Below are 13,789 nucleotides of genomic sequence, written 5' to 3'. Positions count from 1 at the left end.
TCGAACGGAGAAGGAAAAGAGAAAATGACGTGCGACGAATGATTTTTGAACTGAGGGGTAATAGTGTAATTTCCTATCAATTTAAATTCAATTAAATATTAAAGTGGGTCATTTGGGTACAATTAAAGGAGGTAGGTCATTTGAGCATTCTAAAAACTTTTGAGGGTTATTTGTGTCAATATCCCCTATTCTAGTAGGCTGATTTGATTTTCATGGGCACTTGAAAGAGAGAAAAATTTATAATATAAATTAGAAAAATAAATCAAATTCATATTTACAAGACTCTCGAGGACAAAAAAAAAAGATGAGAATTAAGAGAATTTCCAAAAGATAAAATAAGATTAGGTTTTTCAGTCTCTTCCTTTGTCACTTGAATTTCGTCTTCCAAATTAGACTCACGTTCTTTCTTTATGATCTCACAAAACTGTACTTCCTGGTGTTACTTAAAATTTTTCGACTCAACCCCACTGTCACGCAAATAGCTTCACAAGTTTCTGCCTACTCATATTTCTTCAACTCATCCCCACTATCAATGCGTATAGCTTTACAAGTTTCTGCCTCAGTGGCATGGAAAAGATTTTGCTCAAGAAGGGCTTTAATTGAATTAACTATCTGGCTAAGTTGTATTTTTCCAAAGGCTTTAAAGTAGCTCCATTTTCTTCAATTGTGGGTCTCCATCCTATCCACTTTGGCCTCTATCTTATCCATCATTTCTGATTCTTCTGCACAAAAATTTGTAACTTACATTCCAAAGTATATTCTCGCAATAGATCTTCAAGGGACGAATTTTCCTCAATCTGGTTAGGGAAATTTTGACTCCAAGTGCCTTCATTGTTACCATACAAATAATTTCCATATCTCATATAATTAGAATGATAATAATTAGGCACTTGACTTTCTTGAAAACAACCATAATGGACATAAGAATTCACACCGTCATAAGAGGGATACATTGAGTAATAATAGTTGAATGATGGTGGTGGCCTTTGGGTGATGGAAGACAATCGTAAGGCCACTCATAATTATAAAAAGACATGATTTATTCAAGTATTCACATAAAGATATACACCACTCAACTAAACGACCAGGAAAATAATATACAAGAACTAAAATTTAAAATAAATATATATAATAAGATACAAAAAAAAAAGGATACAGGAAATATATGCAAAGGAAAAAAAAACTCTAAATTAAGATTAAGCAAATTCTCCATGATATCAAGTGAAGCTAAATAACTGCCAATCCCGACAACGGAGCCAAAAACTTGTAGTTGAAATTGCTTACCGCAAGTGTACAAGGCAAATTTTAAAAAAAATGTACAAGTCAAGTTTTAATGATCACCCAAGTACCACAAATACAATCGCTAAATTTCATTTAGAGAACAAAAAACAAATGGAAGAATAGAATCATAAAGCAAATAAACATGCAATAATGAAGATATAAACAACGAGGAGAAAGGTACTAAGAAATTGATTTCATCTATTGAACCTATAAACTAATTATTTAATTATTCAAGATTGAACAAATTATTAATTCTATAGGCCAAGAGTTTTCAAATATCAATTGCCTCTCCCGAATGCAAGCTAATTCTCATTACCAATTAAGAAACCAATATATTTATCTAGTTTCTATAACAAGTAAAGGTTTTATCGAATAAGTCTTTTAACGACCTCTAAAGAACTTTTAAATCTCTCGATCTTAAAACCTCTTTGGTTATGCATCCTAGTCCTAACTTTAAACCACCTCTCTCAAGCGTAAGATTTCAAGTTTAAAATCAATCAATTAATGGCCAGTAAATTAAAGGTAGTAAACAAAAAGAAACATGAATAGAACATCCATAAATATTCAATCAAGAGAAATAAACAATCAAAAAGTTCAATGCCTACATCCTAAGATAAGAGGTTTAATTACTCATATTCAATGTAAAACAATAAAATCCCAATGATAGTTCCATAACAAAACTAGAAAAATCAAGAGAAATGAGAAGAAACTATGTTCTACGTGTCAATCGTCCGTCCTTACAGTGACCTCCATGATCCTGAACCTTGAAAATCTCTTTTCTAAGCTCTCCAATAGTCTCCTTACCCTCCAAATTGGCCAAAATGATAACTTCCAAAAAACCTCTCCAAAACTTCTCCTTCTCAGTAGCTGCACAACTCAATTTTTACAAAAAATTATCGCGACAGGACCATGGCACTATACACAGGGTCATGACACTATACTATTTAAAAAACGCAAAATTTAAACTTTTGAGCGCTGTGGTGCTCTGATCCAATGCCATGGCGCTATCTCTTCGGGTTTTGGACTTGATTAAGTGTTGTGATGTCTTCCTATTCGCTCAGACTTGGAGTTTCTTCTCAATTGGATCCATTTATGTCACATTTCCTCTCGATTATTCATTTTTGCAAAATATTTCTTCTGTGCATAACATCTATTATAAAGAAAAAAAACGAACAATTAATTCACATATAAATCTTATAAAATATAGTTCACTGAGTGCACTACAAATACATGGGAAGCAAGCAGTGCCAAAGAGAGTTAGAGTTTAAGGAATCTGTAATAAGGGATTTTGTTAATGGCTACCTAAAAAGGAAATAAGTTGTCAGGGACTAGGGTGGGAAGCCTATTAATGATGAAAACTGCTGTGGAGAAGGCATTCCACTAGAAGGTAAGAGACATGGATGGTTGAGCATGGAGGGTAAGACCCATTTAACTAGGTGTCCATGTTTTCTTTCCATGCGTCCATTTTGTGCACTTGTGTGAGGGCAAGGGTGTTGAAAATTAATACCAAGTTTAGAGAGATGAGGAACAAAGGATTGAAATTCACCTCCCCAATCAACACTCAACACGTAACGTTTTTATTTTATGATTAAACTAGTTTTCAATAAGAGATTTGTACGAAAGGAAGGAGGTTAAGGCTTCACCTTTGGTTTTAAGTGGATATATGTGGGTGAAGCGGGTAAAGTCATCAAGAAAAAGAGATGAACCTTCGTTTGAGAGATGAGGTGCTCGTCCTAAAGATTAGTATGTATTAATTCAAGAGGATTTTTGGCATGTGACTGTGAGGATGGGAAGGGTAGAGCATGTGATTTTCCTAACCAACCAGCATTACAAATTGAGACTTTTCATTAATTTTCAAACCAGAATTGTAAAATTTGAAGACTTGACCAAGGACTAAGGACTCCATGAGATGGGTGACTCATACATTTGTGTCATACACCTTAAATAGAAGTAATACAAGACATGAGAAACTGGAGACTACTGGCATGATGAGAACTAGAGCAATAAAGAGATGTGGGTTGATGGTTGTTTGCCATGGGTTGTTGATAGGTTGGCAAATCAAGGTGATAAAAGCCATCTCTAACCGTCCTGATAGCAGTACCTTCTTGGTAGCTTTGTCCTCCACGAAACATTTATCAAAGTGAAATTCAACGTAATCACATACGATTATCTTTAGTAAGCTTAGAGATACTTAAAAAGATTTTTTGTTAGCTCTGAGACATGAAGTGCATTTTGAAGATGAAAGTTTGGTATTGGGTGATGGTGGAGGGAAGAAAGGAAGAGGGTGTGAGCCAAGAGCTCTGATACCATGGAAGAGGGGCGGGATGGATGCTCTTAGTCCTTCAAAAATCGTACAACATGTGGGGTGGAATTCAAACTTACAACCTCTCGATTTGAGATATATGTCAATTACCACTCAACTATGCTCACTTTAGCAATTATTAGTATAATTTTAGAACTCCGTTCAAGTTCATTTTTATTTTCGATTGAATAATTTTATTTTTAAATATTAAAAAGACGTGCAGTGCATATTTGCTTCCTATGTATATAATATTTATTAACTTTTTTCGATTTCTTCCTTCAATTTGATTTCTTTTCTTAATATTAAAAATATATATGAAATTGGATAAGTTTAAAAAAAAATATATTAAATGGCATGAACTAGGAAGGCAACGATTGCTAGAGCTATCTTATCGAATCATAGACTCCACCACCACAAAATGTTAAGTGTTATAATGAATAAAATCCAAAAATGTTTTTAATTATTTTCACAAATATATTAAAATTAAACATTATTGTAGATTTATATATATAAAAAAAACATTTATTATGATTAATATTTAAATATATATGTTAAAAATTTTGGTTCATACTTTTGTTATAATGGACAAAATGTATATGTGATGATGTATTCTCGGAAGGTATAGAATAATGCAATTTTGTCTCAAATATTTTAGAGATTTTCAATTTCTTCGTTAAATGTTTCAATTTTTTTTTTTTATCAAATCCCTATTGTTATTGTTATAATTAATTGAAATAATAGAATAATGAAGCGTTCCTACAATACTATCTTATTGAGTTGATATTTTTAACTGCCATGTAATTTGATAAGTTTTGTTTGCATTTTTAAATTGGGGTAAGGATTAAATATATAACACCATTTCAAGAAACTAGATGACGTGAAATATTATTTCTCTATTATATTTAAATTGGGGTAAGGATGAGATATATATAAAACCTTTTTGAGAAACTAGATTATGTGAAATATTATTTCACTGCATTAAAGTTAGATTCCAATGATCGTGTTGAGTGGATGAGTTAATATCAGGTTCATTAGTGGATGAGTCAATTGAATCCGCATAAATATTTCGATAACAAATACTTAAAAAAGAGAAAAAAGAAAATCTGAAAACTCAAGACGTAACTCATGCTAAATTCTATCCATCAAAGTTACTATTTAAAGGAATTAATTATTCCACTAAAAAATGTGGAATAATATATTTTTTGAATTCAACCATTACTGGGTAGGATCGAACAATCACTTTTAAAATGGTAGTAAATATCTTTTTCAAATAAGCTAAGCTTGTCATGGAAATTTGTTAAAAAACTCAAAATGAAAAAAAAAAAAAAACAAGAACAAAAGTCAACAATAGTATTATTGTTTTTTTTTTTTTTTGGCTTTACTGATTAAATGAAATTATTTTATTAATTATTGAGAGTATGTATACTTAATTACATATTTAAAAATAATAAAAATATTATTTTGGTTTTGAATTTTTATTTTCGGAAAATTTTGAAATTTTATTTTAATGAATATTTTTTATCCTTTTTATTTTGATCATTTTAATACGTTAATTTTCATCTATAGTCTTACTCTAAGTTATTGAAAGTATGATGTAACACTATTTATTATCTATGTGTAGTGTTTGGTATCATTTTTAATTTTGCTGTAAGACCCAAATGTGAACTTAATGAAAGTTAGTGGATTAAAATAAACAATTTTAACCGTTTTTGTATCTAAAATGAAAATAAAGATTATTTTTAGCAGAAAGGAAATTAAGAATTTCCAACTCATTGTTTCTTTTAAAATATATATTTCAAAGATAATTTTGGATAATATTTTTTGGAAAAAAAAATCAATGTTTACTTCTATTATATTTGAGCATGAAATTCCACTCAAACGTTTTATGAATTCCAACTAATAAAAAACCTACAAGAAAAGAGTGAACACCCCGACGTTCAAGTCAGTAGAGGTCCAAACTAATTTCCTCTCAACTTCAAATCGAGATTTACACATACCTATAAGCCAATTTACCATCAGAATTTATAGACAGCTCACGACTGGACATTAATATTGCGTGCGACATTGTCACTTGAGATCATAATGTGCCCCGAAGATCATGTGTATTAAGCATCCGCGATATCCTCTCTTGAGACTATGACATACTCTAGAGATCATGGAACCAGAATCGAAGTGGTGGAAAGTGGACGCCTCCGAATTCCTGGTCTCCCAAAGTAATGGTGTTTTGATGTGACTTTCTTGGAGATCAGATCTAGATGTGCGATATGTGAAAAAAGTTGACTTCCAACCCACTAACATCTTAATCTTAATCTTGAAAGAATTAACCAACTTCTACTATAAATTTTCAATTTCATCCCATTGAATTTTAAATTTGAATGAGTATTACAACTTTTCGAACTTGAGGTGCATTCACACATTAATTTTAATAGAAAATAATGTAAAAATCTTTCGAAACACATTAATTACGGACCTAAAAATTAATGCATAAAAAATGCACAAAATTACCAATTAAGTAAATCTCTCAAAACTCACCACTTTCAACAAACATTAGAGTGCTTGTTTAGTTATTTAAAACTTCACCAATTTCTAACTAGTTTCCTTTGTGTTATTGTCCATTAAACTCGAGAATTATTGTTATTTTTTTTTAACAATTCTTTATATGAAAGCTTAAATATGAGGTAAGATTTCGCAGCAATTTATCCCAACCTAAAGTCTAAGATAGATAAAATTAAAAATTTTAGGTAAAAGTTGATTCATCTTTGCGAAGTTTAGAAGTAAAAAAGAATATTTTGAAGGAAGTTTTGGATTTAATTGTGTTTTGATCACCAAATTTTTAAATTTTGTCTATTTTACAGTACTTCCAACTTTCATTCTTTCAAATTGTTCTTTTTTTTTGTAATTAATAAAAGAATCCAATGCAAAAAAAAAATTAAATAAATAAAATATTCAATAAACTTAAAAATATAAAGATAAAAATACATAGATCAAATTGACAAACACATATTGAAAATAGATGAAAAAAAAAGAAGATAAAAGTTAAAAGTAAAAGAACCGATTTAAAACAAAATTTTTGTCTTCTCACTGCAACAAACGCTTTTTCTTTTTATTATTTGAAAAATTTTCTAATATGAATAATACCAAAAAGCCAAAGGTTATTTTAGTAGATCAGAAAGAACACAAGGGCACAATAGTAATTCTGCAGAGCCCGTCCACTGTCGTCACGTGCTCTCTCGTCAGCCAGCACGCACGCACGCGCGCACGGGAAAGCTCAGTGTCCTCTCCCCTCGATCTCTCGTATGAAATAATAATAATAATAAAGTAATCTAAATCTCCTAAAAAAAACATTTAAAAATGCCATTTATTACGTCATAAATATTTACCATAGGAAAAAAAATTTAATTACACTTAAATTTTGGATTGGGCGGTCCCACTGAACAGGCTTTCTTTCGGCCTCTCAATTTGTCGTCTCTCTCGTCCGGGTTCTTCCCACGGCGCACTTTAGCCTTTCCCTTCCTTCTCCCGCTAACATGCGCCGCCAAGTCTTATCCTTCGCCCTCTCTTATTGATCCTTCTTTCTTCAGAGTTGGAGCCTCAGAGACCCCAAGTTACGCGGCAAATGGCTCTTCCTCCAATGGGTTCGCGATTTTGAGCTCGGATTTTGCTTCCATTTCGAGATCTTGAATCCGTTGGGTCGCCGGAGGGGGTTTATTGAAGGGGTTTTGTGTTTTTTCTTTTTGTTCTTGGTGGGTTCGATTCGATGATGGCTGGAAGTAGTGAAATCAATCTCAACGAGTCGAGGGTAATGGTTTGATTTAATTGATTTTATCTTTTTTTGCCAATTTTGTTCCTCCCCATTTGGGTCGCGTCGTTTTTGTGGTGTGTTTCTTTCTATTATTGGCTGATCAATCGTTGACTCTGATTCTGTTTTTGTTCCTTTTTCCCCCCCTTTTTGGGGGCTTGTGATTTTTAGGTTTTGGGGTTGATCTGAAAGCATATTCGTTTAGTCTTTATTTTATTTGTTTTTATTTTTGCTTAGCTTGATGTTGAGTAGGGATTGGCCGACAGATTTTATGAGTGTTTCGAGTTTTTATATGTTGTTCTTGAAGTTCAATCTCAACATTTAGGTGAAATGGGCACTGTTTCTTTAGCTTTGTTTTAGCTCTCCTTTCTCTGTTCTTGAATGTGTGCTGTGACTCTGATTCTAGTTCCATTCTGTGCTAATCTTTGAAATGCCCTGTCGAGAGAGAGTTTTTAGTGATTTGATTTGGGGATTTGGGGTTTTTGTTTTGGTGAATTTCTGAGATTGTTTTGAATATTGTTGTTTGATGCATAGATGGTGGTTCCACTAAATACCTGGGTTCTCATTTCCAACTTTAAGTTGGCTTACAATCTTCTTCGTCGTCCTGATGGGACCTTCAATCGGCATTTGGCAGAGTTTCTTGACCGGAAAGTCCCAGCCAATGCTAACGCTGTTGATGGGGCTTTCTCGTTTGATGTCATTATCGATCGCGCTACGAGCCTCCTTTGTAGAATATATCGCCCTGCCAATGGAGGCGAACCTCAGACTACAAACATTGTTGATCTTGAGAAGCCTGTGGATTCTGAGGTCGTGGTCCCTGTTATTGTTTTCTTTCATGGTGGAAGCTTTGCGCATTCGTCTGCTAATAGTGCTATCTACGACACTCTATGTCGTCGATTGGTCAGTCTTTGCAAGGCTGTTGTTGTCTCTGTGAATTACAGGCGTGCACCTGAAAATCGGTATCCATGTGCTTATGATGATGGATGGACTGCACTCAAGTGGGTACATTCGAGGTCATGGCTTCAAAGTAAAGACTCGAAAACGTACATTTATTTGGCTGGCGATAGTTCGGGTGGAAACATTGTACACCATGTTGCATCAAGAGCAATAAAGTCGGGAATCGAAGTATTCGGCAATATACTTCTTAATCCAATGTTTGGAGGACAGGAAAGAACTAAATCTGAGATTCGGTTGGATGGAAAGTATTTCGTCACCATCCGGGATAGAGACTGGTATTGGAGGGCCTTCCTCCCTGAAGGAGAAGATAGAGACCATCCAGCATGTAATCCCTTCGGCCCGAGGGGTAATAGCCTCGAAGGAATCAAGTTCCCGAAGAGCCTCGTCGTGGTGGCTGGTTTAGATCTCGTCCAGGACTGGCAATTGGCTTATGCCAAAGGGCTTGAGAAGGATGGCCAAGAAGTGAAACTTTTGTATCTTGAGCAGGCAACCATTGGCTTCTATTTGCTACCGAATACCGATCACTTCTATACCGTCATGGACGAGATAAGTGAATTTGTGAGATCTGACTATTAATAGAGTTGACACTATCTACACGCAGCCGTATCTAACAGAACCATAACATTCCTCTCGCGATAAGAGAGGTCGTTTTATAAGATTGTGTAGTAATACGACTTACCATTTTGTTGATTATCATGTTATTTGTCTTCTCCCCTTTGGGTCTGGCTCTTGTTGGTGTAAAACATGGCTGAAACTCGGTCACCAGACTCGAAGTTACGACGATTCAGCATCTAGCTGGACCGGGTTGCTATCTTCTTCTAGATTTTGGAGGTAACTGTTTGCTATGGCTCTCTTATGGCAGCAAGAGCAGCATAGCTTCTAAGTGCAGCAGAGTTGCAGTTTAACATTACCCGCGCTGGCATCTCGCTGCAACGCGACGTAGAGGAAACGATCCAAGTTTACGGGTAACTTTTTCGGTAGCTTGGTTTCATTCCTGCTTAGTGATGATATATATATATATATATATAATTTTCAGAACATGGTTGTGGAAACATCCATGATATTGTGATTCTATATGTTTATATACATGTTCTAGAATATATGGAAAAAGTTTGCTTATTTTAACTCTTGGTCATTGTATATGTTCATTTTGCACAAGAGCTTCTTCATCCTTTTTCGTTATTTTTGGTTATTCGTAATTCGTTTTGGGTCGATCGTCTTCGATAGCATAGTGAAAGTGTAGAAGCCTTGTGAAGTTGGGAGTGAAGAGTTTTTTGCCACATAATTTTATGAAGAGATGCTAGAAATGGAGTTAACTCTTGAGTGAAGCTTTTGTATTATTTTCAATAAAATTGCTTTGATTTGTTCAAAATCTTTAGCTATTTTTCTTTAAGGCTTTAGTAAAGAATCTTAAGCTGTCTTACATATGGATGGGAAAATGGAAGGGAAGTTTATTACCGGAGATTTACCTATTTATTTTTATTATATATATATATATATATTGTTTACTGACACTATTAGTCCCTATGTCTCGTAAATTTATGAACTTTAAAAAGTATTTAATATTCTTAAAGTTTTAATTTTTTTTGTCCGATAATCCTTAACTTATTCAACATTTTTTGAAAATATACACATGTTAGAAACAAAATTGAAGGTTGAAATACTTATTATTCATTTTTAAAATTTAGGGACATTTTGGATATAAAGTTATAAATTTGGAGACTTATTAGACACTTTTTAAAGAGATACGAACTTAAATGTTTAGCAATTTAATTGCTTTTTCTTATCTGAAAATTTTCATCATTATTTCATTTTATTCATAAAATTTTCAAATATCCTATTTAGTTCCTCAATTATGTGTAACGATTATTTTAGTCAGTGATTGCAGGTCCTTTGTTTATTTATTGATGAATACATATCTACACAAATATGTCGGTAACCGAATTTGGGTCTATGTCAATTGGTTTAGGAAATTAACATGAACAATATATAATTCTTTTATGAAAAGTTCAGGATTAAAATAAAATATTTATTTGGAAGTTTAGGAATTAAAATAGAAGGTTTGAAAATATATGAATTAAAAAGGAAGTATGAAAGTTTTGAAGGCCAAAATCGGATTTTACATTTTATTTCTTAAATTCAATTTCTGACTTTTCTGTAGTGGACCAAAATATTTAGATCTTTGACAAAAATCTTTATTCTTCAAAATAAAATTGTTTGGTAATAGTTATTTATTATTATTATTATTTGTATATAATTCTTGGCAAATAGAGGGAATAGCGATTTTTTTTTTCTATTTACCTTTTACTTTGTCCAAGTGAGTTAAATTTGTTTAGATTAGATGAAAAGAAATTGTTTACCTTTCTTGATGGCGGAAGTTTTAACCTCGTACTTTCAACTTGTTGTATTAAGAAAAATATGTATATATGTAGATTAGAATGTTTTTTTTCTAAAGTAATATGGTAATAACCTTAGTGATTACGAAGTTTAAAAGGGGTCACAATAATTAATTCTACCATTTATTCCCATTTTCATAGAATAAATGGAGCAAGTCGAAATTACGGGAATAAAATAATATTTAATTTTCAAAATTCTTTCTAAATTTACTAGATGCCTTCAAAAGCGTCTAGTGGAAGATCCATATTTCTTCCATAAAATTTATATTTGCCTATCAGGTTTATTTCATATTTATTTTATTTTGGAACCTATTTAAATTTCTAAATTAAAAAAAAAATTATTTTAGAGTCCCAACTGTTGATGCTCGAATTCTAACCGAATAGCATTAAGATCGGGAGGATTTTTAGGCATACTTTTAGGTAGGGTTTAGCTTACTCTCGTTTTAAGATTTACCTAAGTTGAATCCTAATACACTCAGAAGATCTAGACGGAGGTCTCATGCGCATTAACTCATCGTCTGGTCGGCTATGGCCTATCTGGGTTGCTGGGTCCTGACCCACTTACCTGATCTCTATTTTCTTCCTATAACACCGACTATTATTTTACTTTCCATTCCTCTGATGCCTAATATCCATCTCAACCAGTTAGCTTGGAACTCAATGCAAGCCAACATAAATTCATCTGTTACAGACTAATACTCTATAATTATTTTGTTTCTTATTTTCTATTGTTAAAAAATTGGCTTCACCCTTCCCTGTTTCTTTGCTATCTTATCTACTTTAAATCGAAGTCAAATTTCAAAAATAATAATAATAATTTTTTTTAATTTTGTTTTTATTTTTAAAAATTGGCTTTTTAAAACTCAAATAAGTATTTTAAAATGGTAAAATCCCACCAATGAAATTGAGATAGAGTAGCATAATTTTAAAAAACAAAAACGGAGAAAGAAGGACATTGTCAATAGGGCCTAAAATAGACACTTTAAAATTTCAATGTAAAATTGAATAAACTAAAAGTGAAGAATCAAATTAGATTTAAACCCTTTTTTAGGTTATATAATAAATTTAGTTCAGAAACTCTTATAATTATATCAATTTTATCTTAAACTTTAAATAGTTTCAATTGAATTTTCACAAAATTTTGGTTATTTTGATTCATATAAGTTTTGGTGGCTAACATTGTCATTAAAATGTTGATGTGACAAGTCTATGAAACTAATGATTAATGACTTAGTAAGACGTAACATAAGAAAATAGGTCAAGTAGATAAAACAAGGACAGTATGTTTTAAAATGTATACACCTCTCAATCCATCCATTTTTTTACCACTCCCCTTATTTTATATAGTTGACCTATGATCTAATGTTTTACATTCAACCAAATCATAACCTATTCATCTATTAGTCAAATTAATTTGTCACTCAACAAATTTAAGTAACAATAATTAAGAGGTTTAAATACTATATTTTGGTTCCTGTAATTTTAGCTTTTATTAATTTTGATCAATGTAGTTTTCAAATGTTCACTTTGATCATTATTCTTCGATTTGGTTCATTTCACGCCTTTCACTTTGAAACGTTTGTTTTAATCCCTTCATTTTCCTTTTTATATTTTTTTGTAACAATTACAATAAAATACTATACCCAATAAATTTCTTGAAATATAATCATAACTTTGTACTAAAATGTTTGTATTATTTGAAAAATTTGTAAAAGAATTGTGCAAACAAGGACCAAAATGAACACTTTTTCAAAAGTATAAGGATAAAAGATAGACATTTTGAAAACATAGAGATTAATTAAAATGGACAAAAACTGAAAAGTATATGAACCAAAATTAATATTTTGAAAGTAAAAGATTAAAATAATACAAAACTGAACAAAAATAGTATTTAAATCTATTAAAACTTTTTAAAGTTTAGATATAATCATGGATGACAAATTTTATAACTGGAAAAAAAAATGAAGTTATACCCATAAACTATTTAAGTTGAATAAATTAAAACTCTAAACTTTTTTATACCATTCATTATCATTTTTGTCTGGATAAATTATTAATAAAACTTTATCACATGTGTAGGTTGCTTTAAATGTAAGTTTAACCAAATATTAAAGAGAAATGTTAATCAAGTGGGTGGTAGTAGTTTTCATCAACATGGTTCGTTTTTCATCTTTTTTTTTTCCTCTAGTTTTATTTTTGATGAAAGTTGCTACACCCCACTTTAACTCCAACGTTTATCTCTAATATTTCACTCAACTTGCATTTAAAGAAGTCTATACACGTGCAAGAGAATTGTTTATTAACGATATTCTAACAGATCACTTATGAAAATTTCAAGATTTTAATTGATTCAATGGACATAGTTGAGGCATATAAATTTTATACCTTTTACAATTTAACCTTGTGTCATATGACAGCTATTTATGACCAAGTAAACTTTTGGCAGCCACCTTTGGAAAAAGCCATGTTTGGTGGGACAAATCAAGAGACAAGTGTGACAGAGGGAAGGGCCTCCACTTGCAGGCTAGTAATTACAATAGAACAAACAAGGCCTTCCACATCATTGGATTAAGAATGAGTTGGTTGATTGGTCCATTCTTGAATGCCTTATATGGAGATAGGAATGGTAGAAAATACAAAGATTTGGCTGTCTTTAAAGGGAAAAATGCCTCATCTCATACTAAGGGATCGTTGTTGGGTTTTTGGACTTATATGTGCCAAAGGGACCACTTTTGATTCACACAAAGGGATACTTGTAATGGCCAGCTTTAGAAATAAGTTTAAAAGGTTCTTCTAAATCTCTCAACTTCTCATCTCAGATACACTAAATCCACAAAACCATGTGTGTACGGCTCCATTCTAAGAGGATGTTAGATTACAAATTTGAAAACTACCAAAGACAACCATGTTTAGGTGCAAAAGATTTTGGAGTAATTTTGAATGAACATTGAGTTGGCTGGTTGTGTAGGCATCAACCAATTAGAAGTGAAATGGAACACCAGAGGTGGTGGTAGAGAATGTGATCGAGGTCGCCGCACAAGAGAAAAAATTAGG

General features: G+C 32.0%; 1 protein-coding gene across 1 annotated transcript; it reads left to right on the top strand.

The window, feature by feature from the left end:
• The first annotated feature begins 7,149 nt into the window (after positions 1-7,149).
• Positions 7,150-9,464, top strand: LOC111021843 (gibberellin receptor GID1C). Its single transcript, XM_022298931.2, has 2 exons — positions 7,150-7,382; positions 7,917-9,464. Exons 1-2 carry the CDS (start codon positions 7,341-7,343, stop codon positions 8,913-8,915), a joined length of 1,041 nt encoding a protein of 346 aa, XP_022154623.1. The 5' UTR covers positions 7,150-7,340; the 3' UTR covers positions 8,916-9,464.
• The last annotated feature ends 4,325 nt before the right edge of the window (positions 9,465-13,789 follow it).

This window comes from Momordica charantia (genome assembly GCF_013281855.1).
Source record: "Momordica charantia cultivar OHB3-1 chromosome 6 unlocalized genomic scaffold, Mcharantia_2.0 BLBB01000006.1, whole genome shotgun sequence".
Taxonomy (NCBI): domain Eukaryota; kingdom Viridiplantae; phylum Streptophyta; class Magnoliopsida; order Cucurbitales; family Cucurbitaceae; genus Momordica; species Momordica charantia.
The sequence above is the reverse complement of the archived record's forward strand: the minus strand, read 5'-3'. Positions and strand labels throughout refer to the sequence as shown.